The 27520-nt window shown below is 37.0% G+C and overlaps 1 protein-coding gene across 1 annotated transcript in view; it reads left to right on the plus strand.

Moving 5' to 3' along the window:
• The window catches only part of LOC150091061 (dual oxidase-like), a 299603-nt gene that overhangs the window by 219556 nt on the left and 52527 nt on the right, over positions 1-27520 (plus strand). The window contains exons 19-21 of the mRNA XM_090381506.1: positions 17231-17273; positions 21942-22105; positions 26034-26264. Of these exons, the coding sequence (XP_090237632.1) occupies positions 17231-17273; positions 21942-22105; positions 26034-26264 (438 nt within the window). The remainder of the gene's footprint in view (positions 1-17230; positions 17274-21941; positions 22106-26033; positions 26265-27520) is intronic.

Consider the following 27520-nt stretch of genomic DNA (forward strand, 5'->3'; position numbering starts at 1 on the left):
TTTTAACAAAAATTGCCTTCTCTTATTCAGATCATTCCAAGAGTTCGTCCCCATTAACAGTTCTCCATTAATAATAATAATAATAATAGATACTTGTGAACTCCTCTGACTGTTTGGCTGTCCCGGAGTATAAACAGAAAATGTATTTAATTTACATGAATGGCCTCCAGTATTCTTCCCATCACTTTTCAACACCTTGTTAACTCCACGCACATCATGTTGACGTAGCGATGGGGGTCAACAGCAGTCTAACGCGTTTTCTCTTTGAATCCTCATAACGTGGTCAGACAGTGTATATCTATACAAGTCACTATGTTACTCGTGGGCTACGCAGATATTGCCTTCGTCTACATTGGCTTTAAAATAAAAGTATCCAGTAAAGAGTTTCCAGTATTCATATCTTACTTCACAGGCAGTTTAACATGAGTGCTTGAAGAAGAGTACTCCAGTTCACGATTGATCACTAGGGAGTGGATGTCAATTCAGTAACTCGAATCATTAATAATCTAATGCTGCGAATCATTGAGCAGAGCCATTGTCACATAACAAACTTTGCTTCGATATATCAGTGCTTCACTTAAACAAAATTGCCAAATCCAGTTACGTAGATCGCTCCAATCGGATTTGGCAGGATTTTGTTATTTGGTTTTTAGGAGCATTAGCAACTAGGGCCATATTGCTCCGGGATATGCGGTGGTCATTCCCTGACCTTTCCGTATTTGGTGGTGACGGGCTCGAACCCCAGTCTAATCAAGAAGCGTGTGCTACGCACTGCTGCTCCTTCCCACCTGGCTACGGAGACGCCATGATTTGGCAGGAATTTGATTCTACTATACATCTTGTTCAAATAGAAAATCGTAGAGGAGTCGATTTAATTATCAGCCTCTTTTATGAAGAGAATAAAATCTCCTAAATTGGCCAAAAGAAAACAAAATCATTTATCCTAGGCTTTCTAAGTCAAAAGCAGATTTTACATAGTTGCAACTTCAATTCCAAGTGGAAGAATGTTCTCGAAAGAGGTAACAGATGATCACCGAAAAGTGTAGCAGGTTGACAAGTGACGGTGTCTAAAATAAAGTTTCTTAATCACTAGAGTGTAGAGTGTGTTTAGTGTCAAACGGCACCAGGGGTTTCCCCCATCTCCGCGTGCTATACATTGTGGGTGTGAAACAGAACACTGTCAATACCAGAGGTTTAAAAGTGTATGGATTTTGTACATGTGTAGTGTCGTGTACCGTTGCTCCTCTGGTCATTTAGCCGCTGGGCCCCTAATGGGACCCAACGTTGTCCACACTCTGCCTCGTGGAGGCAGACCAGGTACACCACTATTATAGTTATTTACTCTGGCAGGTCCTGCCACCTAATTTCCTGAGATTTCAGTGGCTAGGACCTTAAAAAAATAATAATAAAAAATAACAATAATAATAAATAAAAAAAAAATAAAATAAATAAATAAATAAAATAAAATAAAAAAAATAATGATAAAAAATTTATTTATTATTATTTTTTTAAATAATAAAAAAAAACCGTTATAGTTATGGGTCAGCCAAAAAGAAGTACTATTTATGCAAATAAATGTTGTTAAGTTTTTGGGTGTAGGGCTCAAGCAATTTAACAATGATTCAGACACTAGTAATTATAATTAAAAGAGAGAGAGAGAGAGAGAGGGGTGTGGAGACTGAAGGTTGGGGGGAAAAGACAGAATAAGGAGTCCATAGAGAATATGACCCCCAAATCAGTGGAGCAGGCCCATGCCCCACCAGAGGGTTTTTTTTTCTTTTTCTGATTTGGTAGTCGCATCGGCTTCTGTGGCCATATTGCACCTCCCAAGGTTTTTGCAGTACTTTGATCCAAGCCCGAGGCGGGAATCGAACCTGCGACCTTTGGGTTGCCGGGCAGGTACTTTACTCACTCGGCTAGCCCGGTCGCCCCCCCCAGAGGGAAGAGAGGGGCAGCGAGGGGAGGAGGAAGAGCCCAGAAGTCACCTCCCCCTCCCGCCCAGGGAGTGGAGGCAAAGGGCCACGCAAGGGAGCGTGGCTTAAAAAAAAAAATTCTATAGAGTCCCAAAGGAAGGTCTTGTATCTGGGTGAGAGCCAGTTTCGTTGAGTCCAAGGATGGTTAGTTTAGTCGTTCACTAGTGCGTTTGGGTCAGGTGGGGTGTTTAAGATGCTGTAACAATTTGTACTTTTCCCCTTTTGCTACAAAAAATTTGCATTCGTGCGCGTGTGCGCGCGTATGTGTGTGTGTATTTCAATATTTTGGTATACTGGCTGCCTCTAGAGTGCGCGTCACTGCAAAAACCCGCCACTGTTTTTAACTCGAATATAAAAAATATTTAAATCTATTTTAAAATTTTTATAGTAATTTTTATTGCTTATATTATTTAGTACTTATTGTACAGTATTTAGGGCATCTATTATATTTTACGATATCGATATCTTCTCAATGTAATTGGAATTAGAACCTTAGGAATATAGGTTCTAAATACGGTACAATAAGCGACTAAATAACATAAACAATAAAAATTACTATACGTGTATTTTGTTGTTTTTTATTTCGCCGCGCATGAAGATATAAAATACAAAATATTGACACTTTTCCTGTATTGTATGAATAACAAAAATATAATAAAATAAATGAGCAATCAAATTCTTAGGTTGATAAAGTGATCATGTGTCTTAATTTGAATCTGAAAAAATATTAAAATACAATGTGGAATCAGTACATGGAATACCTAATGGCTGATCTGTGGAGGAGGAACTGGAAGATAATAGAAAATTATGCACTATTCTCATTGTAAGAATAAAATGGTATTAAATTATAATTTTAATTATATTAAAAGTGTTTGTGACCCCCCTCAAAAATAAACACGAATGTGGGATCCGCCCTTAGGAATACCAAACTGAATTCCCAGTGGCATAACAAACAATATGGCCACTTCAAGCATAAAGTAGGCAGGTTGGTTATTGAATCATTTCAATGATTGGAGTCACTGATTCAGTTAAATTCCTTACTGGCCGCTGCTACTATGCTGAAATATTTCTAAGTGACTTGATGATTTAGATCACTGACTTCTATCACTTTTCTGTAACTAGTGATTTGAATCAGCCAAATTACTCGTTTTACCCATCATTACAGCATACTGTTGGTATTTGTTTTTGTATTATCATGTATCCAAAGCTGGATTTAGGAGAAGGGTACAGGGGCACGTATCCTCCCAAATTGAAATTAGAAACAACATCCTATCTTAACGTACTGTTGCGCCGGATAGAAAACGAAAGAAAGAAAGAAAGGATAGACTGCGACAACCGTGCGTTGTTGGAATTGCTGCGTTTAGCACGTTTTATACTGTAATTATGTATTTAAAAATGTGAGTAAAATTTTTAAGTTTAAAGAATTCTGAATTTGTTTTACTATAATTTCCTGATCCTTATTATTCTCCTGATATAAATAAAAAAAAAAATAATAATAATGCATTTACCGCACCGGCGTTATACCCAGTACACACAGCATTTAGACAGGCTACAGTATCATAACTGATATGAGAACTTTTTCTTCCCCCCACGTAAAAATTTCTGGATCTGCAAATGCATGTATCATAACATATTTATTTTAATATAAAAGATAAGTTACTGAAGTACGTTACCTCAATATTTACAAAACATTGCATTCCCACTATTATTTGGTAAAGGAGAGTCATTTATTAAGTCATTTGTACATCCCGGACCTTGTTCTCAAATTTGTTGAAAACTGGCGATCTTGGTTCTTTAGTTATAACGAAACGAACATATAATTTCCTCTTTTATAATAGCATGGATTTAGTAAAATTATATTTACATTACATTTACGAATATTCAAAGTTATTTTGAAAGGTAACAGATGTTAGTAGTGACACCTAATGATGCACGCTTTTGGAAGTAGATGTTAGTTTTGCGTTTGTTTCTGAACTATGAACAAGCAGACATCCTGATGATAATCTAAATCACAACATCAACACGAAATGGGGTGGAGCATCGCTTTCAACAACCTGAGGTAGAACTTTGATAAATTACTTTACTCATACGAAGAGTCGATTAGAAGCAAAGGATATGCCATCAAGAGTTAATTTATATTGCAAAAAATCACTGGTTGTCAATAGTTGGTCGTCTGTCAGAAGGCAAAGTGATGTGATTGATTACTTTCCTCACTCAGAGAAATCAAACAAAATGTAGGCACTGAACAAGAAATGGGGGATGGAATAAAGAGTGTACAGTGCAGAAATGAGTTTAACCACTCAAATGTGGTTATCCACACCCTGTCCTGGGGGTATACTTAAGAAGAAGATTAAAATTCCAGGCATGTTCTTATATGTAGATCATTGCAAGTCGCTTTGAGCCACTGATTTCAAAAGCCTTTTAACAATATAATATTAGACAGAGTGCATTAATCTGCATCTTCTTTTATTGTGAATTTTCTCATAAAAAATTGTACTGTAAGAGTTTTTTAATACAGTACCAAAATTAGACTTAGACTAAAGCCTGCTTGGACTCATAGATATGATTACAAAAACATGGACCCATTGATAGAAAATAAACTTTGAAAGCTAGTTTTCCTGTGCACAGTCAGATGCTACAAGTAAACTAAAAAAATTAAGATTAATTTGTATATCGTAGATGTGGTTTCCAGAAGTACCAGGACAAGGGTGTAGCGACTAAGGCCTCATGTGCAAGTTTGTACCCGGATGCAAAATTGTTAGTTGGTGGAGATTGGAAGGCAAACTCCTCATTCGTTGTTTTCTCTGGAGGAAAGTGCACTTCTAAATAAATCCCTCTGGCGCAAAAATATCTCGTCTCGACACTGGTTTTTAGTGCTTAAGGAATGTCGGGAAAAAAAAGTTTCTCAATTCTTTTATTGTTTGAACTCGTATTCGCATTCCCATGTACTCTTGTATCAGTGCATTTATTTACCTTTTCCCGCTCAGGCACGAATGCATTGATACCCGCTGCGATGAAATCACGATTATGTGACTGCAGTCAAGTCTCAAAACATGTATGATACCTTCATCAGCTGCAAAATATCTTTGCCGACAGTTATATATGAATGCGAAAAAGCAGAAAATAAATCCGATGGTTCCCTTACAAAATGAAGAATGTGGTATAATCCAGCCGAAGTGGTGGCCGAGTTCAAGAGGAATGATTAGATTCAGGGATTATTCCATTAGAGTATTCCAATTCTTAAGAACACTTAAGTGCCCTTGAGTGAGGCCTCAAAAGCCTCTTACAATATTCGGAGGTTGTGCCGAGATGCCGTAGTGATGTTTAAAATGAACGGGCAGCTAAGGCGAAAATGAAAATTTTTGTAATAGAACCATCACTTAACTTGTCACTGTCAATGAACCCCATCGTTATCATTAATTGTTATACTATGTAACGTATCATTAATCCTGTAACATATTTATAATTCTGTATTTGCTGTTGCCTAATAATTTATGTCCCAATAGTATATACTGCTGTTCAGGTGCGAAGTTTGAATTACTTCGAATGAACTAAATAAAAAAAAAAAAAAAACTTAGATAACTTCAAATGGTATGTTAGGGTAATAAACAACACAAGAACACTGAGTCTAAATTGTGTTACAGTAATGTTGTAGTGTTGTCAACAAAATGAGTGAGCTTGAACTCCTAGCTAGGACAACTAATGGTGATATAATAGGGCTAATAGAAACTGAGTGTCATCACCCACAAATAAGAAACAATGAGTTTCACTGACATGTATAATGTATTCATGAAAGACAGAAACACAGGAAGGGTGTGGTGGGAGGGGGGGTCATGCTTCCTATCAAAAGCATTCCTGAATTCTGAACTTTGCCTGCCAGGTGTGAGTTAACTGGAAGCAAAGAGAAAATAAGAGTATGGGTATTTTTCAGACCAGATTGTGAAAAGTATGACAAGAGCCTCTATATGCTGTTTGAATAGGGGAAGTGGGATTGCCTGTTGATGAGTGATCTCAATTTGCCTCTTATTTATTGGATAAAATAGGAGGAAATTCACCATAGGAAACACATTTTTATAAAGTATATCAGATGATATTATTTGTATCAGCACATTAGAAAAAAAGCTCGGAGCAAGAACATTCTAGACGCGGTTATCACCTAAGAACCAGATGACATCTTAGGGGAGAAAATACAGGAAACATTAGCAGAAAGTGATCACGCAGTTGGAAGATGAAGAAACAGGCTGCAGTTACTAAAGGTAAACTCATTACTTTACTTTCAGGAAACGGGCTATAACCACCGTTTAAGGCTCTACATGGCATCTATCGACTGGAAAGTGAGCACAAGAAGGGCGAATACATTAGAATTATGGAGCTATGAATGAACGAGGAGGATGCCGGAATTGATGAATGCAGAACTGGCCAGTCTAATAGAGCGGTAAAAGACGGCATGAGAAAGTTACAGAGCGATGAAAAGGGCCGATGTTTATAACAGTTACAAGCTGACTTGTAATAGTACCGTAGATTAGGCGGAAAAGCCGGAGTATGAGAAATCGCGTCCTAAGAGAACAAAGAACAGAAACAAGTTTTTCATCACGAGAAGTTTTGTGAATGAGGTTGAATAATGTGAAATTAGCGATACTGAATTTACAGATTTTTTATTATAAAAAAATTCGAATCGAAAGGTTAGGAGTACGTTAAGCGCCAAAGCAGCTAAAGCTATGGGGCGTCAGATTATTGTGTCTGTAACTGCATGTATTATTCGGTTGGTTTTCTGGATGAAAAGCCCAGATTTCTGGAATAATAACCTATGTAACCAGAGTCTCAACGTTGATGAGTTGTCAGCCTGACTAACTCATCAACGTTGTGAAAAAAAGTCCATACAAATTCCTTGCGTTGTTGACGGGATCAAATTCGGGTCCTTTTCCGCCCAGTGTAGGAGGATAGTGATTGTAACCACAGTGCTACCCTCGAGTGTAACCTAATGATAAGCGAGGCTAATGATTTGGATAGCATATATCCAGTAATTTTGAAGGAGGAGACAGAGGATTATGAAACAATAAGATTAGTTATGCTGGCATTACTTGGATTCTGCCAAGGTTCCCTTGAATTGGAGAAATGCCAGTGTGTGGCCAGCCTATAAAGAGGGTCTAAGAGCGATTTCACTAACTACAGACCAATTAGTCTAACTTCAGCAGTAAGAAAAATCGTAGACGCTACGATTAAAAACTGAGTACAGGAAATCTAGGAGCAGATAGTATTCTGAAGTAAACACCACAATTTTGTAACGGGAAAATCTTGTTTAACTAATCCGGTTAGATGTTTTTAAAGCACCGTTCATGAATTGAATATAGAAAATAAATCGGACATTATTTATTTGGTCTTTAGCAAAGCATTTAACTCTGTCTCGCACAAGAGGTTACTGTATAACCTTGAATATGCTAGTATTAGGGATATTATTGTTGTAGCAAGGTTTTAGGGGCATCAGCTACTAAAGCCATATTATTCCGTCTATACTGCCTGTAAATTGCGTGTTCTGTGGTCGATTTTATGTTTTGCTGGAAGAAAAACCCGAGTTTCTGGATGAAACCATGTTACCCTCGTTGGAGACCGACTAACTCAGCCACGTTGTGAAAAAGGCCCATAAAAATTCCCCCATCATCTACGGGACTCGAACTCAGGTCTTTTCCACCCGGTATTGGGGGAGGACGGCGAATCTACCAACTGTGCTAACCACGAGAGCTATTCGGGATAAGATCATTAGATGCATCGCGGGATGGTTGCAAAAAAGGAGGCAGAGGGTTGTGATTAATGCTTACTCTTCGTGTTAGGGTTATTATTAAAAGTCAGCATTCAATGGTCGTCGGTCGGACCTCTGTTCTTTCTAATTTTCTTCAATGATACTGATGAAACGATACAGGAAGTCATGTCAAAATTTGCAACCATCAAGATCGGAGAGAAGTTTAATGTCCAGTGCCAAGCAGCGCTTCTCAGAACGACGCGAAGTGTCATCAGGGACGACCAGCAAAGTGTAGCTGTGTTTTAATGCTATTGACTGCATTATTTTATTCCCGGGTAATAACAGCCCCAAAAAAACTTATAGATTAAGAGTTCAGTTAAAGACAGCGGAGGAGAGATATTTCGGATTATGATCCAAGCATACATGAAGTAATCCATTCAGTGTGAAGAAGGCAGCATGGCATCATATTAATAATTTATCGGGAATTTGCATGTAGAGATAGGGAGATCATAATCCCACTGTATAAGGCAATAGTGAGACTGCACTTGGAATACTGTCCTAAAAAAGGGCCCGTAGGTAGCACAATTGGTAGAATCACCGTCCTCCCCACACCAGGTGGAAAAGATCTGGTTCGAGTTTCGTGGATGACAAGAGGAACATTTATGTGCCTTTTTCACAACGTGATTGAGTTGGTCGGGCGAGGGTTTTTTCTCGGTTTTTTAGCATGGTTTTTTCTACCCGAAACTCAGGCTTTTCGTCCATAAAACAGAAAATCAACCATAGAACACACGCAATTTACAGATAGTATATATGGAGCAATATGGCTTTAATCGCTAATGTTCCTAAAATCCAATAACAACCAGCAGCTGTCCAAAAAAAGAATATCAAGCTTCATGAAAAGTTTCAAAGAGGGTGATATGCTTGGCGGAATCAGCAAAAGGGCACCCTTATGAGGAAATGCAAAATATGCGGGCTACGGAGATTGGTAATCAGACACCTTAGAGGTGGTGGGCCTCTCGATTGAAGTCTGTAAGGCTCTCAGTGGATGAAAGTAAATTCATGAAGGTGAAAATTTCACCGTTATAAACGAAACTAGAATTAGGGTACATAAATTCAAATAAATTACTAAGGGGGATAGAGAGTGCATTGTAGAAAGTTTTCATTAGCGAGCGAATCGTGAATGAATGGAACAAGTTACTTCCAGGGGTTGTAGAGGTGATACCGTGGGAAAAAAGAAAGTCAGCCGATATGAGGAGTGGAAAACGTAATATGTTTTTTAATTTTGCTGGTGAAGCAAAAAAATGGGCCTCCTTACACCATATACCTGATTCTAATACTGGTACTAAGGGAATTGCTAAAGAGGTGAAGAACAATTATAGACTATGAGTCTGACTTCTGTGGTTCGTAAGTTGTTGTTCTTGTTGCAGGATTTTAGGCTCATCAGAACTTAGGAACATATTGCGCCGTATATAATATGTCTGTAAATTGTGTGCTTATGTTGGTATCTGGTTTGCTGAATGTAAAACCTGAGTTTCTGGGAAAAAAGCCATGCTGCCCTCGCCTGTGACCGACTAACTCAACCACATTGTGAAAAAGGCCCATAAATCCCTTACGTCATTGACGGAATTTGAACTCAAGCCTTTTTCAACCGATATGGGAAGGACGATGATTATACCGACTATGCTACCAACGAGAGCATGGTTCGTAAGATTTTGGAGTCTGTGAGTAAAGAGGCAATACAGGACCGACCGTCTTGAGAAATAAAGCATCCAAATTTAGTCTCAGCCTCGATGTGTGAAGGGGAGATCTTTCCTGAAAAATCTAGTAAATTAATGTTACGAGGTTATAAAGCAAGTGGTTACAAAAAGTAATTTCGACATTATATATCTGGATTTTAATAAAGTTTTTGATATGGAATCAAATATGTTTATTATATAAATTACAGCGGATCACGGTGATAACAGGGACGATGCATTGGTAGATTAAGTGGACTAGAGATTAATTGAAGAGCAAGAGGCAGAGGGTGTTCAAAAAATCATCCGAGTGGACTTCAGTAGCAGGTAGGATCCATTAGGATTCATTTCTCTGATTTCTCTTGCTTCTACCTTCCTAAATATTACTGATGAGAGAATGTGCGGAAGTTGGCAAAAAGCATGGTTTGAAAACTGGCAGTTGAAATTTAATGCTACCAAATGCCGCCCTTGTCGCTATCATAGTTCGTAGAATCACCGTCCTTTCCATACCGGGTATAAAATACATGAATTATAATCCCATAAATGAAGCGAGCAATTTTTAAGAGCGAGCCTTTTTCACAACGTGGCTAAGTTAGTCGGTGGTTGTTGTTATGTTATTGTTAGGAGCATTAGCAACTAGGGCCATATTGCTCCGTGTATACTGTAAATTGTGTGTGTTCTGTGATTGATTTTCTGTGTGCTGGACGAAAAACCATGGTCGCCGTTAGAAAAACTATGCTACCCTCGCCTGAGAGTGACTAACTCAGCCACGTCCTAAAAAAACGCTCATAAAAATTCCCCAGGTCATCGACGGGACTCAAACTCGAGTCTTTTCCACCCAGTGTGGGGAGGACGGCGATTCTACTAACTGTGCTACTCACGAGGGCAAGTTAGTCGATCTAATGAGAGGATGCATGGTTTTTTCTCCGTGAAAATCGGTTTTTCGTCCAGCAAACAACAAATCGACCACAGAACATGCGCAATTTACAGACAATATTATACGGCACAATATGGCTTAAGTTGCTAATACGCCTAAAACCGTACAACAACCAATGAACCAGCAAAATGCAACCAAATGTATTGCAGTTGAGGAACAATAGTATAAAAGTAGCTTATAGGTTAGCGGTGGATGACGGAGAAATTATAAGACGGTCAAGATGATAGAGACTTGTGAAGCACTATACAGAAAAACATGCAGTTCAATATGCTGTGTTAACAGGCGGCAGAAAGGATGCACAGTGTTCGGTCTGTGATTTTTCTGAATTTTGAATTAGAGCGAGTGCGGTCTTATTATCCCTTCTGAGTAGTGCTGAAACCACACTTTGAATGTTGTATCCTAGTCTAGAGGCCGCATCTGAAGAAAGACACTGTATCGAATTTGGGGTCTCCGGTATAGATAGCAAGATTTTTTCCACAGAAACTGGTGTTTTGCGTCGTTGGACCAGAGAAAACATGCAATTTACAGACACGATACACATGGAGATATATTATCATTAGCATTAGCAAGGGCACATGACAAGAAAGCAAGCTTATATAGCATCAGCAAAAAAAAATCGAACACACACACACACACACCCTTCTCATTTCACCAATCCACTTGCTCCAAATGTTTGTCCAGTTCTGTCTTGAATCTGTTTAAGCTATCAACTTCTACAACGACAGATGGAAGTTTGTTCCAATCAACCACCCGCTGTCTAAAGGCAGACTTCCGCACGTCTATCCTACAACTGCCTTTCCTCAATTTGAATTTATGCCCTCTCAGGCGACTATTCTGAGTAAGAGGAAGAATCCCATCAGCATTGAGCATGCTCAAACCATTCAAGGCTTTATACACCTCAATCACATCACCTCACAGGTGCCGACCGGGCTAGCCGGGTGGGAAAAGTGCCTGCCTGGCAACCCAAAGGTCCGGGTTCGAATCCCGCCTCGGGCTCGGATCAAAGTACTGCAAAAAAACCTTGGGAGGTGCATTATGGCCACAGAAGCTGATGCGCTAACAACTACAAAAAAAAAAAAAAAAACCTCACAGGGGCCTAGTCTCCGAACACTGTAATTTGCAAAACTTAGTCTTTTTTTATACGAGCAACCCTTTCTTCCATTCACTAATCTTGTTGCCCTTCTCTGTACTCGTTCCAACAGCTCTACATCCTTCTTAAAATGAGGCCTCCAGACTTGTATACAGTACTCAAGGTGTGACCTGACCATTGCCGTATACAAGGGGATAATCACCTCCTTATCCCTACTAGAAAAATTCCTGTATATCATTGACAAGACACCATGAGCTACTCTTGCAGACCGTCTGCACTGCTCAGAAAACTTCATATTTGCCTGCACAATTACCCCCAGATCCTTTTCACTCTCTACTACTGTCAGTGTAGTACAACACAGTTGATACATTATTTTGGGGTTACTGTTTCCCATATGCAGTACTTTACATTTGTCAATTAAACTGCAGTTGCCACCTCTCAGCCCATCTGCTCAACTTTTCTAGATCTATATGTAATAACTTACCGGGTGACCCTAATATAATAGTTTGGTTTGTATCGAACTTGTAGAGAAAGTGCTAAAAACGGCGACTAGATTGGCGAAGAGCGCTGCGGGTTATCATTATAAGGAACGGCTTAGCAGACTTTAGTTGCTAAAGTCTGCAGACCTTAGCATCTAGACATCGTTGGGAAAATGTGATCGAAGTATATGTCTTGTCTCGCTCAGTGGTGAGCGAGAAAAGAACCAGAATAACAGTTTAAAATTAAGAATGAAGTGTAGACTAAACCTTGTGACTTTTATCTTTGGACAGCGTTTTGTGGAACATTGGAATAACTTGCTTGCAAGGGTAGGCGAAGCCAAGAGTTTGACAAAATTCAAGGAAGAATTTGATAGGCACGTTTTTGACGATGGGAATTTATTTATTTTTATTTTTATTTTATTTTATTTATTTATTTATTTTATTTTTTTGGCGGTGCAGAATAAGTTGGCTTTCTTGCATCATTATATCATTTTAATACTAAAATACTAAATAGTACTTTAGACGACCCTATAGAACTAAATCGCATTCTGTGAAATCATGAGATTGACTGAATTGTTTGCTTTAGCTGAAAGAACTGATCTATACGCTTGCTTTTAAATGCCTTAATTTCATTAGTGTTCCCTTCTCCCTCTTGTCACACAAATAAAGTGAAAGGTACAATTTGCCAATAGTAATTCTCGTGCTAGGAAAACCAATTCCAATAACTGAAGTCTGTTAAAAATAACATCCATTTCATAGTTATTTTTCTTTATCATTACCAAGGGTGCCGCATGCGAGTGCGCAGTTGTGCACCACACAAAAGGCGCCTAATCGGGGAAGGCGCTTTCCAGAGTTTAATAAAGGTAAAGGGTAAACTGCAGCCATTATCAATCTGTGGGAACCGGGGTTTTCTTTTTTTTTTTTTTTCTATTTATTTATACGGTTATATACTTACGTATTACTATACCCCGTACTCTGGAAACCAATTTAGGTAGTTGTGTATTAAATATATATATTTTTTGATACAAGAGCAACTGGTTCCTCACCTTTCCAAAGTTCACAAGCTACCTGACTGTTTTATTGACACTTTCTGTCTCAGAAGATTCTGGGCACTGAGAATATTTTTGTTCTCCCTGTGCAGGTTTGGATTTAGTGCAATTTTTTTTTTCTTTGAGGACAGTGTACATTTCGAATAATGAAGCACTCATCTAAATTCCTAAACATAACAAGGTTTATTTCCACATCATATTTTACACAATATTACCTCATTTAAAGAAAAAAAAAACATTGTATCTCCTCCTCCCTTTTTAAATCTGTACAACTCTACTTTTAATTAAAATTAACTACAAAATCAATACAACTTCGTTCGTCTCCTTTATACAGTTTTATCATGCATTTCTCATCTAATCTAAAATTTTCTTCAGATCTATTTATTATTATGTTTTTTGTACTCACACAACACTCTCTGAAACCATCCTTTCACCTTTACAGAAAATTTCTCCTCTAGTCAATAATCACACATCAATCAGATACCTATATCAAATATCAATTATCACAACCATATAAAACCTTGAAATACTTATATTTCCCTAGAGCACTTACACAACTTAATCTTGAGCATAAAACATATCTTTTTCACAATGCCCTTGCATCAGAGATAGGTAGCTCTCTCTCTCTCTCTCTCTCTCTCTCTCTCTCTCTCTCTCTCTCTCTCTCTCTCTCTCTCTTTGTCTGTCCACCTAACCCGGTTGCTTGCTGGCTATTTGAGTCCTAAGTTTATCCCGAGCTGTGTCGACCAAGTAACAATCATCATTCCTGAGCTGGTTATAACAAGCAATCTATATAATTGCGGGAACTTACTTTCCTTGCCTAGTCTTTATTGCTCAGCCATCAGTAGGTTTCACTTCAAATATTTCCACTTCAAATCTTTTCTTTCGCGGCTGTCTTCCTAGTACCTGGCTGACCAATCGTTGGGGCATTTCTCTCCTAGCTTCTGGTTCCGATGCATCGATGGGCTACGGTCTGCTTCCATTTATTTTCTTAGTATAGAGAGGATGGGATTCCTTACGCATTCATCAGGCCATTCATCAGATGTATTCCTCACCGTTAGTGAATACCTTCACTCCCCCCTCCTTTACATAAAACACAGGTATTTCCGCCTTACCATTCTTACGGACCCGACGTTACAACCACTATTTTCCAGACACCAAAAAATTTTTTTCTTTCTGCACGACGCCCTTTCCCTTCGTGCTCTTGCTTTTTGTTCCCATTCTCCCGCCCTCTTGTTGACCAATTATAATCACCTTCTCTTCCAGCATCTCTCCTGTAATTCGCCCTTCATCGGAAATCTGTTTTCTTCGGGTGCTGTATGGCTGGGCATCTCCCCCCGCCCTTGAGTACAAGGGTTGCGGACCCACTTCCTTCTGGAACTTTCTACTAACCGTACCTTCCCTTTATCCGGTTAGTTCCGCACGTAGTCTGAAACAGACGCCCTTCTGTTTCCCAAAATGCTTTCTAGGTGCAGTTTAATTGTATGTACTCGACTTAAGTTATTTTCCTTGGCTCTACTCTTGCATTCAGAACCATTATTGTTCTGTGCCTGCTCATTAGCATGACTAATTAGCAATCTGCTTCAAATGAATGTCTGTGTGGATTTAGATGTTCGATCACTTAACTTGCCCTATCTTAGATTCTTTGTAGTTAACCACAAAGAAGAATTTAGAAAATTTTGTTATAAAACATTTTCTAACTAATTAATTAAAAATCATTCCCTTTATTTATACTTGTAAGATTTGGGATCTTCCAAATAAATCCAGTGCAGGATGGAAGCCTCCTCAACAACTCATGTTGCGGGAAATGGACCATAATTTGCCACGCTGTTCAAGGGCGGATTAGCAAATCGACCGTATTTAGTAATCGGGGCTTGAATCCCGGTCTACTCAAAGAGCGTGTGATACTGCACTCCCGCTCCTGACCACTCGGCTACGGTTTAATAGTTTACAAACATTTTAAAAATTAAAATAAACAAACAAAAATTCGAACAAAGACGAGAATGCTTTTTTTTTTTGAACTTTTAGTATTGTACGTTTATAAATTGGTAGTATTATGAACGTTACTAAAATGTTAGCAGCCCATTACATTGTTATCTAAAATTTGTTCTCAGCCGTAAAGAAACAGAATGATAAATATTTTGATGAAGAAAAAACTCTTTTTGTTGCGAAGCGTTAGAACATACTTGTAGTTTTTTTTAATTCTACAATGTATTTTATGTTCATTGATAATTACATAATATATTAAAATAACTCTCTGCAATTTTTAAAAATAATTAAAATGCTCTCGTTTATACTTCGTACACGACCACTACGTCAGAAGAGTTTGCAATTAATTATTTTGATACGGTTAATGAATACAGTCATTAACCGTATTTATCAGTCGGGATTTGAAGGATGGTCCATTCAAACCCTTGTGCGTTACGGCACTGTTATGCTTAACCACTCGCCTGCGTATTTATTATTATTATTTTTTATTTTTATTGGGGTATGGTCATAAGACTTTGACCAGAGACACTTTAAACACACTGGTTATTCCTAATCATACCAGTTTAGTGAAAAATGTTTTTGTGCATTTATTCTTATTTGGGAATACCAAATAACGAAATTCACAAATAAATATTGTTCTCTATAATTTCAGTGTTGTTCAAAGTTTAAGTCTGACCCATTGTAAGAGAAATACAGTAGAACCTCAATAAATGGTCACCCGCTAAATGGTCTCCCTCTGTAATTGGTCACCTTTGGAGGACCAGTTTTTTTTCTTTTCTTTTTTCCGGAATTGCCTTGATATCTTTTTGATTCCCAGATCTAATGCATATTTGTTATAGAATGGGAAGCGAGCAGGAAAGAAAATAACAGGTAACAAAGTCATTACCGTGTTCCTCAGAACTGAATTGAAAGATACTGATTCAAACACATATCTCAGTAAAACCGTCCTCCCCCGAATAGTAAACAGAAAACAAGGTTTATCGTTTCCTAGCTGGCTGTTTAGAGCTAATTCGTAGGGTGTTCTCCCACTGTGACTTAGTTTTTAGTCAGTATGTATTCCATTAGAGCAGTTCGCGGTCATATAGCCCTTCTTAATTTCAAGTTTCTAAGTGTGTTCGAGTGACGTAAGTCATGTCTGCTAAATGTACTCATAAAAGTCTGGATTTGCAGGAAAAAAAGAAATTTTACAACGTCTTGGTAAAGGTGAAAGTGCATCAAAACTCTCAGAAATGTATGATGTCCCACGTACCACGATTAATAATATAAAAAAGAATGGGGACAAATTTGAAGAATTTATGTGCAAAACAGAGGCTATTTATAACACAGCTGATGCGTGGCAAAGTGTTCCTGAAAAGACGCTAAAATCTGCCTGGAATAAGCTCTGGCCATCTCAAACAGTACAACCTGATTCTGCAGAACAAAAAGATTCTGGTCTCACACCACCCAGTTTTAATAGAAATTTGCAGATCCTTGCCAATATTCAAAAACTTAAATGAAGACGATGTCAAAAATTGGTGCGATATAGACGCAACGGATGTAGGTTACGAAATTTTTACGGATGATGAAATTGTTTCTGCGGGATCTATTGAAGTAGTAGATGAAGAAGACGACAGGCTCACAAAATCTACCATTTCCCATAAGGAAGCCAGCCAATCCCTGACAGATATAATCAATTGGTATGAATACCAAGAAGAAGCAGAAATATCAAAAACAAATTTACTACGACAAATTTATAACTTGGCTATTGAAAAACACCGACAATACCAAAAACAATTAAAAATAACAGATTTTTTTTTAAACATATAAATTATTTATGTACAACTTCAAATTACTGTAATGTAAATAAGTTTTCTTTTCTTTTTTTATTAAGTTAAAAGTGTTCTTAAATATACAGGTATGTAATTTTTTTTGAATTACTGTATATGTATTAAAATTTAATCTAAATAAATAATTCCTAGTTTTTACGGTTACAAATTGACTTTTTATTTACTCCCTCACTAAATGGTCTATTTCACTAATTGGTCACCCCTATGGTCCCGAAGGTGACCAATTAGTGAGGTTCTACTGTATCACCAAAATTATTATATGTAATCGATAAATAAGTTAATTTTATGACAAAATATGTTAAAAGTAAAGTTTTTGGTAAAGTATGGTATACCGTAAACGGTATTTGCGCATAGGTACGTTGATTATCAATACCCTTTTTAGTTATACTTCATTTCTTTTCATTTTTTTTTTTCCAGGAGCTAAGCAGAACTTCTTGGATACGTCAACTAATGTTGCGAGGTAGGTTATGGTAACTAGATGGATTTATTAAAGGTTTAATGCTTTGAGCGAATGTATTAATATAGAAAAATAAAGGAAAACGTAAAGGCGAACTTTTATATGAATGTGAGGCTTCTGTTGGTTCGTAAGACGTCATGAATCTAGCTGTCGAAGAGCTGTCATTCTGCGAAAATTCTCATTAACTTCTTTGGTTTCAGGTCTGATTGAGATCCATCACTATTTTTTTACTTTTATGTTATTTTCATTTATTTTTTATTTATTATGCAATGGCAGCTTGAAATCCAGCTACAATGTACCTTAGTCTTTTAAAGTGGAACAGAATATGCTCAAAATAATATGCTCAAAAATTAAAAATAATTATACAATATTAAACGATTACACTGGAGAACATTAAATAAAATTTTTAGTGTTTGATTTTAATTTTTTTTTTTTTTTTTAGTTGCGAAATGTACAGTAGTTCATTTCATGTATTTTGATGAATCTATATTTGAAGCCAAATTTTAAAGTTAGATATTTCCTAGCACCAAGACCGGATTGGGAGCATATAACTGACCGGGAAAATATCACAAGCAGCTTATTAAGTTACGTACGAATGCAGTTTTATATACAATCCAGCCACTGGTCCACTGGCATTTTGTCCAGTGTCCCGGCGGCCCAACCCGCCCCTGCCTAGCACCCACATATTTAGAGACGAATGAATGTTATGTTTAGTGGAATTTTTAATGAAATTCTAACAAGTATTACAATAAATGGCGTAAACATGTAGTCAATTAGCTTTTTGTTTTTTAATGATCAGAAGCTTTTCCGATCACTATCTAGCAATCAGGGTCGAAGCACCGTATGCTCTACCAAAGTATACGGGGCTTCCACCACCCTTGGTAACATTGCTTGTAGATATTTGTCATAGTGTTCCCTGAAAACAACCGCATCCAGCCATGTGTATTACGTCCATATATTGGGCATTACTTCATCTAGCATGTATTATGTCTGTAAATTGCCTGTCAGTTTGCCTGCTTTGCTGGACGAAAAACCCAAATGTCCGGAAGGAAAATAACCTTGCCGTCCTCGTCTGAGACGAGTAACCCAGCCACAGAATGAAAAATGACCATAAAAGATTCGAACCCTTTTGGAGGACGGAGATTATAATCATAACTGTAGTATAATCGAGGCCATTTCTTGTGGACAACATGATCAATTGGTATAAACGAATATATGTTTCCATTGTCAGGGGTAAAGGAAAGGGTTTTTGCTTCCGTAAAGGGGAGTACAGTGGTCTCAGACAGTTTTTAAGTTCTGTACAGTGGGATCAACTGACGATGTTACAAACAGTAAATTCTAAGTGGTAAGCATTCAAAGAATTAATCGTGGAAGCTACTAGACTTTATATACCGATTAAGAAATATCGTTCAAGGTTTAGGCCTAAATGGTTATCAAATGAACTAATGAGACTCTTGACAGAGAAGAAAAATGCATGGGATGCATATAAATTATCAGGTGACGCAGAAGCCTGTGGCAGATATAAGCTAGTCTGTAATCAGGTCACAAAGGAGGTTCGGCAGGCGAAGGCGGATTACGAGAAATCTTTGGCAAAAGATGCTAAGAAAAACAGCAAGGATTTCTTTACTTATATAAACTCTAAAAGGAAGGTGATGAATATGATTGGTCCACTTGACATCGATGGTTCGACTGTTGATGATCCTGCTCAGATAGCAAACAAACTGAATGAGTATTTTGCATCTACATTCACACGTGAGGAATTATTACAATTTGATAATGGAAGAAGGTTATCAAATTGTAGCAGTGTGCTTAATGATTTTGTAATAACTGAGAGCAAAGTGGAGGAGAAATTGTTGAAGTTAAACACAAGAAAGGCACCTGGGGTGGATGGGATCTATCCAGTTATTTTAAAGGAGGCGGCAAAGCAACTAAGCAAACCCTTAGCCATAATTATGAGAGCGTCCTTGGACTCAGGGGAGGTTCCCACGGACTGGAGATGTGCAAATGTATCCCCAATTCACAAAGGGGATCGAACGGTGACACGAGTAATTACAGACCAGTTAGTTCAACTTCTGTTCCGGGTAAAATAATGGAGTCGCTGGTTAAAGATGCATTGCAGGATCATCTAGACAAGACTGCAGCAATAATTCAAACACAGCATGGGTTTGTTAAGGGAAAGTCTTGTCTGACAAATTTGATTGGTTATTATGATGTGGTCACAAAGGAACTGGATGCAAAAAATAATTTTGATATCATATACTTGGATTTCAGGAAAGCTTTTGACACTGTTGCGCATGAAAGACTACTGTACAAATTGGAGCAGAATGGTATTAAGGGTAAGTTGCTACAATGGATAAAAGGATGGTTAAGTGGGAGAAGACAGAGGGTGGTAATCAATGGGTGCTGTTCTTCGTGGACTAATGTTATTAGTGGAGTCCCACAGGGTTCGGTGTTGGGTCCACTGTTGTTTTGTGTATTTATCAATGATATTGATGAAGGTATATCAGGCTTAATGTCGAAGTTTGCAGATGACACAAAGGTTGGCAGGGTTATTAATGACAGTAATGGCAGTGTGCTACTGCAACAGGATCTAGATAATTTAGGCAGATGGGCTAAGAAGTGGCAACTGAAGTTCAACCTTGACAAATGCAAAGTACTGCATATGGGTAGAAGTAACCCCAGAGAAACGTACCAACTGTGTGGTACTACACTTAAGGTGGTAGAAAATGAAAAAGACCTGGGAGTAATTGTGCAGTCAGATATGAAGTTTTCTGAGCAGTGCAGACAGGCTGCTATGGCGGGTCATGGGGTTTTGTCAATGATATATAGGAATTTTGCTAGCAGGGAAAAGGAGGTGATTGTCACTCTGTATAAGGCAATGGTCAGGCCACGCCTTGAGTACTGCGTACAGGTCTGGAGGCCTCATTTTAGGAAGGATGTAGATTTGCCTGAGCGTGTACAGAGAAGAGCAACACGATTGGTGAGGGGAATGAAGGGATTCTCTTACCAAGAGAGGCTTAAGTTCTGCAAATTGCAGTGGCTGGAGACTAGGCACCTGCGCGGTGATCTGATTGAGGTCTATAAGGCCTTGAATGGGTTGAGCACGCTGAATTCTGATGGGATCCTTCCACTTGTTCAGATTACCAACCTACGGGGACATAAGTTCAAATTAAGAAAGGACAGATGTAGAATAGATGTGCGGAAATTTGCCTTTAGCCAGCGGGTGGTTAATTGTTGGAACAAACTTCCATCTGTCGTTGTGGAAGTTGATAGGTTAAATAAATTTAAGGAGGAACTGGACAGGCATTTGGAGGGAATGGTGTGATTTTTTTTTTTTTTTTTTTTTTGGCTGATGCTGCATAAGCTCCTACACTTGCTTTCTTGCATCATGTGCCACTACTACTACTACTACTACTACTACTACTACTACTATTGTGGAGTAGCACTGCTTTTTTAGTCTTCGAAATTTAGTCTTAATTTCGAAGATTCTATGAATTAAACAGTCCATCAACGTGATTAGAGTATAAAGTGAATCTTCCATAGCAAAATACGAAGAAAACTCTTTTTGTTGTTTATGAAATAGATATTATATATTTGTATCTTTCTTTCAGTCTAGATACTGAAAGCCCTTCCTATGCTTTAAATTTAAATCGCCCACAAGATCTTTTAACTCTGAGTTATAAGATGCATCTTGTTCGAGGGTCATTTGTGTTTTCCTCATCCAATGACCAAGTTCTGGATGAGTAGGTAGTTATTCATCCTGACTAACTAATGGCTGAAGTGATATTCAGATACGCAGGGTCTCTCTCTCCCATGTTTCGCCGTCTCCGTCTTTCAGTGTTATGTAAAGTGACCAGATTCTTAGTGTTCTATTGCGGGACATCTGGTGAGGGGTTTTTACAATCCCCCTAGAAACAATATCCACATATATATTTTTCAATTTATTTTTTATTTGTAAAAATATTCACATACAAAATATAAATGAAATACATGTACTCCTTTGAACTAAACTTATAAAATAAAATATCACACTGCTTAAAAAAAAATACAAATATAGCTTATATATATTTATTTTTATTTATTTTTTTTTCACAGAAAGGCTGAAATTCAGTATAGGTACCCCTCATGTTGGACAGACAACTTGTGTGATCGAGACCCGCTAATATTCGTAAAGTCGGACAAATGCTAATTTATTGTGATTTTCTCTTGTAGAGATCTGTCTTAATTTTGAATTTAAAACGATGTTTTGAATTTAGACCAAATGAAAATAGGATAATAAATATAATGTATAGGATATTAAGAAATATTAAAATTTTGAATTTTAAGTCAGGAAAAGTACCCCTCGTGTTACGCTACATGACGAACAGCGTAAAGAACATGAAATGAGAAAAAATAGTTATTAGAAGGGGAAAAACACTTATTAGAGGGATCATGTTTTTAATCGACTTTAATTTTTGTTTAGTGAAAAAAGGTTAAGTTTTTTCTGTGAAATAATACTAATAATAAAAATACTTCTTTTAACAATAAAAACAAAAGTAATTAAATATCTTTTCCGCTTAGTGAATTTTGTTTAATAATTCTTCATTATTTTAGTTAACACATTAGAATTTAGTAATTATTCAGTAATAATTTTTAATTTCTGTTTTTTTTTTGTTTTTTTTTATTTATCAGACTCACAAGTTTTCAAATTAATCAGTTTCCGGAGCATCGGTATAGTTGGTTCAGAAAAAAATGGAATAATATGGCAACTTTCTTAGAAGAATATCGACAACATATATTCTATCTCTTCGTCTTCTTTGTGATCAACAGTGTTCTGTTTCTTGAAAGATTCATGTGTAAGTTGTTAATACTTAAATTTATTTTTGATATAGAAAAATAAGTTAGAGAATTATATGTTTTTCAACCGAAAAAATATATTTTTAGAATTTCAATAAACATTTCGGAAAATGTATTATACGGATATTTATACAGTGGAGTCGATAGTTCGAGTCCCGTTAGTTCAAGGTTCCGTTTAGTCGGAGGCGTTAAGCAGTAAAGGTCACTTTCTCTGGTCAGCCAAACCCCTCCTATAAAAAAAAATTACTTGAAGGGTGCGTCATTGCTTGCGCACGTGTCTTTTAGTTGGTCATCTTATTTATTAGAGCTGTTCTTTATGTATTTTATTTTGTTTTTAATTGCATGATTAAGTTTTTATGTATTGTAATATGATACCATACAATGTGTAATAAAAGCAAAAGAAAATATGTTTCAATGGAAGCTTGATACTTTTAAAAGGATGAACAATGAAGTAACCATAAAAAAAGTTGACATCGAATTACTTTTAGAACTACTGGACGGGATGAGCGTTGAAACCGAGCCGAAATTGAATGATAAAATGGTAAAAATATTCTTCAGAATATTTTTACCATTCTGAAAATATTCTGAAAAATATTCCTTGATTTTCTGAAAAACCATGAAGAGATCCAAACAGGCTCTGTGAGAGTGGGGAGAGATTATGGGTCTACAGTATCCGGGGCTCGCAATTCTTCAAGGGGGGGGGGGCCCGATCGAGACCCTAATATTATTACATTTTTTAAGTAGTTTGAATTATGTTGCATTTTAGGGCAAAAGCCTCAAGTTGCGTAGTGAGTTAACATGCTTACAAGTTAGTGCAAATGCATCAGATCTGCTCGCAGCTAATGCATTTGCACTAACTTGTAAGCATTTTTTAAGTAGTTAAATTAATTTTTAAAATTCGAAAAAAAATTTATTTTATTCCTTTTTTTTATCTTTTTAATTTATTATATGTTAGAAGTTACTTGTTCTTTCACATTTAAATGTGGACACACATGTACACATGAACACATACAAATATAAGTGGCCATCATTTGCTTTGCAGTTGGACCGCATTAGCCCTAGAACTAAATAAAAAAAAAAAAAAAAAGCTTTTGTTCCTGTAATTTTCACTGCAGAGACTGAAAGGAAGCCCAGTACTCCAAGAAAAACACAATTTCTAGAATCCACTTCAAGGTAGTAATAATGACTTTACTGTTAGAAGAGATAGAAGAAAAGGTAGGGGGTGTGAAAACAATTTTTTGGTTAAAAAACTTGCCTCGAACTAGAAGCAGTTGAAACGTTCCGAAATACATTAGTAATCATCGTAGAAAATGCAAATCTTACAATTGACCAACTGTGTAATTGTGATGAAGCAGTATTAATGTCGCTATGAAACAGAGGCTCTGGGTCACAAAAAAAAAAAAAAAAAAAAGAAGAAGAAGCGAATGCAATCTCAAAAGCGAACAAAATTAAAAAGTAAAATTAAAGGGTTAAATTAAAGGGAATTTTTTTTATAATTGAAGAAGATGTATGCAGTTATTATTGATAAAATCCTACACACTATAAATTTTCCCTTTTTTTTTCACGATATATATTTCGTATAGTCCAAGTGGTTTATTTGCCTGTTCTGTAAGGTTTTTTGAAAAGTTCAAAAAATCACATAATCATGCGATTTTTGAACTTTTCACCATGAAGAGAGCCAAACACACAAAAAAATCACAGTTCTAAGACGGATGATGACAATGACGACTTGCATAGTCTTCCTGTGCATTTTAATTTCTCACCTTTGAATATCCAAGAACGCCTTTTCAACTACTGTCATAGTGTTTCTGATTCGTACTGAGAAAATTTGTCACTGGATTGAAATTTGTTTTTATGATAATCATTATGATTGAAAGTAGCCTGAAACCAGTTGTTATTATTTGGCGCTCATATAGTTTTAGGATTCTTTACTACAGCAGTGCCACCTGCTTGTTCAGCGGGATTAGAAATTCGGCATAAATTGCGTAAAATTATTAAATTGCGACATCACCATTGTATAAGAGCTACCACTTCTATATGGCTGCGTAAGGCTTGGCAGATCGGCAGCTTAAATCCTTAGCCCGGATAAATGGTGAGTGTTGACGTCAGGAAGGGCATCCGGTCGTAAAAACTATGCCAAAACAAAAGGTGATCGATGGAAAGTAGATGTGTCAGGGCTACCGTGCCGACCCCATAAGAACGTGGGAAGAAGGCGGGGACAAAGAAGAAGAAGAAGAAGAAAAAGATAATTTTAGAATTCTTTACACCATGGCCGATTATAGTAGAGAGAGAGAGAATTTCTATAAGCGGTCAAGGTCATTCACTAGCTATCCCACAACACATTCGCGCTACAATTCCAACTCTTATCATCAGCAAACTAAGAGATACGCTGCAAATGCAAGCAGTCGGTGCCACGAATTATGTGGGTGAAAGGCATACGGAATGAGAGAGGAAAGCAGCTAACGGATGATGAAAGTTAGAGACACAATATAGTGATGTCTTATCTTAGTTCCTTTGGCATAAGAACCAAAAGAACATTAAGTTAATTTTCAGAAGGCTGCATTGGTCACAGCCCAAATCAAAGCACTACGCATATGGGATTTGGGTCACTGGCGAATACCCTAATTATAACTTTGGAGAAACCCCAACACTCTGCACTCAGCAACGCAGACTACATCTATTAGACCGTTTCCCAAACCAAATGTTAGCTGAAGTACACCTAGTCCCTTGTCACCAATCTGAATTAGGTAAGCATTAGGTTCCAGAATGATTCCTTAGATTGGAGAAGCGTTAACATTTCCCCAATCCACAAAAGAGCTGTGAAAGACTTAAGGGCAACTATACACTAGTGAGTTTGATTTCGTGGTGGTACAGTAATTACGAAGTCTTTGATTAAGAACACATTATAGACACAGTAAGATTAGGGACCATCTCGATAGGAAAGGTATCCTTAATGAATGGGTTCGTGAAGGGGAAGTCTTGTCTGACCAATCAAGTAATAGAACAATTGGATGCAAGAACAACTTTGACATTAGTTATTTTGACTCATTAGAGCTTTTGATATTATGGTTCCCCATGAAAGGCTATTGTATAAACTGGAGCAATTGGGATCGATGACAAGATCTTTCTTTGGATCTTGCCATTTCTTATTTTATCCAGCTAAAAAAAGAAAGAGAAAATTCATAAATGGTACAGGATAGACCAATTCATAAATGGCTGCACAGGATAGACCCAATGTAGCAAATGGAATTTCCTCAGGGATCAGCTTTGGGTTCACTTCTGTTTCGTATCTCCCTTAATGAAATTGATGAAGGAGTGCAGAAGGAAGTTGTCAAAGTTTGCTGATGATTTATATATAGAAATTATCAGCAGAGTTAATTTCACCATTGCATCGAAAAAAAAAGTAAATTTGTTTAATGATTAATTAAGAAAAACAGTTTTTTAAACCTGCCATTATGGTTACTTTATACTTTTTTTTTGTTTACGTTGTTCTTTCGAATTTTTTTACATAATACTTACCGTTTCATCCGATTGTTGAAGTTCTTTTATAATGAATTTACTAACATGACAACGATGTGTTACTCAACCACGTTCGAGTTCTTTATAAATGGATTCTACTGTAAAAGATGGAGGAGAGTTCTTAACTTTTTAATCAGGAAAAATGGATTTAATTAAACAATAAAGTCAGCGATCAAGACATGAAACTATCACCTAAAATTTTAAGCAGTGAGTGGATTTGCTAATTACTGCCCGCCCCAAGGGGATGCAGTTCATATAGTTGGTTATAAAGTATTTTTAAAGTTATAGTCTTTTGCCTGTTTGTAATATAACATAAATTGGTAAATAAAATGTGGAAATTATCGCTTATCAATTAGCTCTTTATCAACTTAAATATAAATAACATACTGGTTATTTTTTTCATTATAGTTTATACGTACTTTGCTGAACACATGGATCTTCGTCACGTGATGGGGGTAGGTATCGCATTCACAAGAGGATCGGCAGCGTCTCTGTCCTTCTGCTACTCGCTGTTGCTGTTAACAATGTGCAGAAACCTTATCACAAAGCTGAGGGAGCTTCCAATACACCAATACATCCCTCTCGATTCTCACGTGCAATTTCACAAGATTGTTGCTCTCACTGCTCTGTTCTTTACCAGTAAGTTATCATTAATGTGTAATTATGTTACATACATATTTTTTGTTTTGTTTATTTTTTGCATTTTGCATACAGATAAGTTAGAGAAAAGAAATCGGAAGTTGCTATATTGAATGCAATGCAATCACGTAATATTTTATAGCAGTGGTTCCCAACCGGTGGTTCGCGAAAGTGTTCCAGGGGGTTCGCAGTAAAAATTCTGTAATGGCATCTGCTTAGATTTGCATAGGTATATTATTGTAAACTACAAAATACAACTAATAATAAACGACAAAGTAAAATAAAATTAAATAAAAAGTAAAAATTGCCAAAGAAAGAAACCACATCTCCCATAATTCCTTATAATTAGTTAACTATCTTACAGTATACATGTTAAATAAATATGTTTTCCATACTAAATTTTTTTTCATTCTCAAGGAGCATTGTTATATATAGGTTTTTTTTTAGTACCTATAGTATTTAATATCGTAAATGGGTTGAAAAGTTTAAAGAAAATACTTGTTGGCATTAAACTTGAACTTCTGTAGACTGTAATTTTCAGGAAATACGTATGAAGGAAGGTGGTTCCAGAAAAGAGAAGTTGAATGAATAAATAAGGTTGTTGTGCTTGGATTTTTATGGTGCAAAGGCTACTTAGGCCATATTGCACCTATCATAGTAGTTAATACTAATTTTATAGGCTTCTGTGGAAGCAGTTAGAAACTGTTATATAAACCTATTTGTTTCAGAAAGAAGAAAACTTCTGTAAGGTTTGAATTTTCGCCTATGATATGGCTAAGTGACAATTCCTGTAAGTTTGAGAGAGAAATGAATGAAATTAGACGCGAATTGTTATGTAAGGTGCATTCCAGGAGTATGTGTTTTATTGTGATTGGCCTGTGGCAATGTGAACACTGTGGCGGGTCATCACCTGATAACAGGAATAGATGGATCAAATGAGTGCGGCCTATTCGGGCTCTGGCCAGGACAACCTCTTCTTGTCTGTTTGTGCGGAAATTGGAGGCCCATAATTGCTGTACAGGTTTAATTTCAAGGAGTTTGTTATGAATATGCGCTTGCCACTGTAGTGTCCATCGTTCCTTACATATATTTCGTATATGCATTTTGTAATCACTGAATGGGACCAGAAAATTCATTGGGGATGTGTTGGATGGATGCTTGCCAGCATCATCTGAATTTCGTTTCCCGGTATTCCAATATGGCCTGGGATCCAGCAGAAGACAACCTTTTGCCGATGATCTCGGAAACGAATCAAC

This window comes from Mastigoproctus giganteus, chromosome 1 (assembly GCF_048544385.1).
Source record: "Mastigoproctus giganteus isolate SK-2022 chromosome 1, ASM4854438v1, whole genome shotgun sequence".
NCBI classification, from domain to species: Eukaryota; Metazoa; Arthropoda; class Arachnida; order Uropygi; family Thelyphonidae; genus Mastigoproctus; species Mastigoproctus giganteus.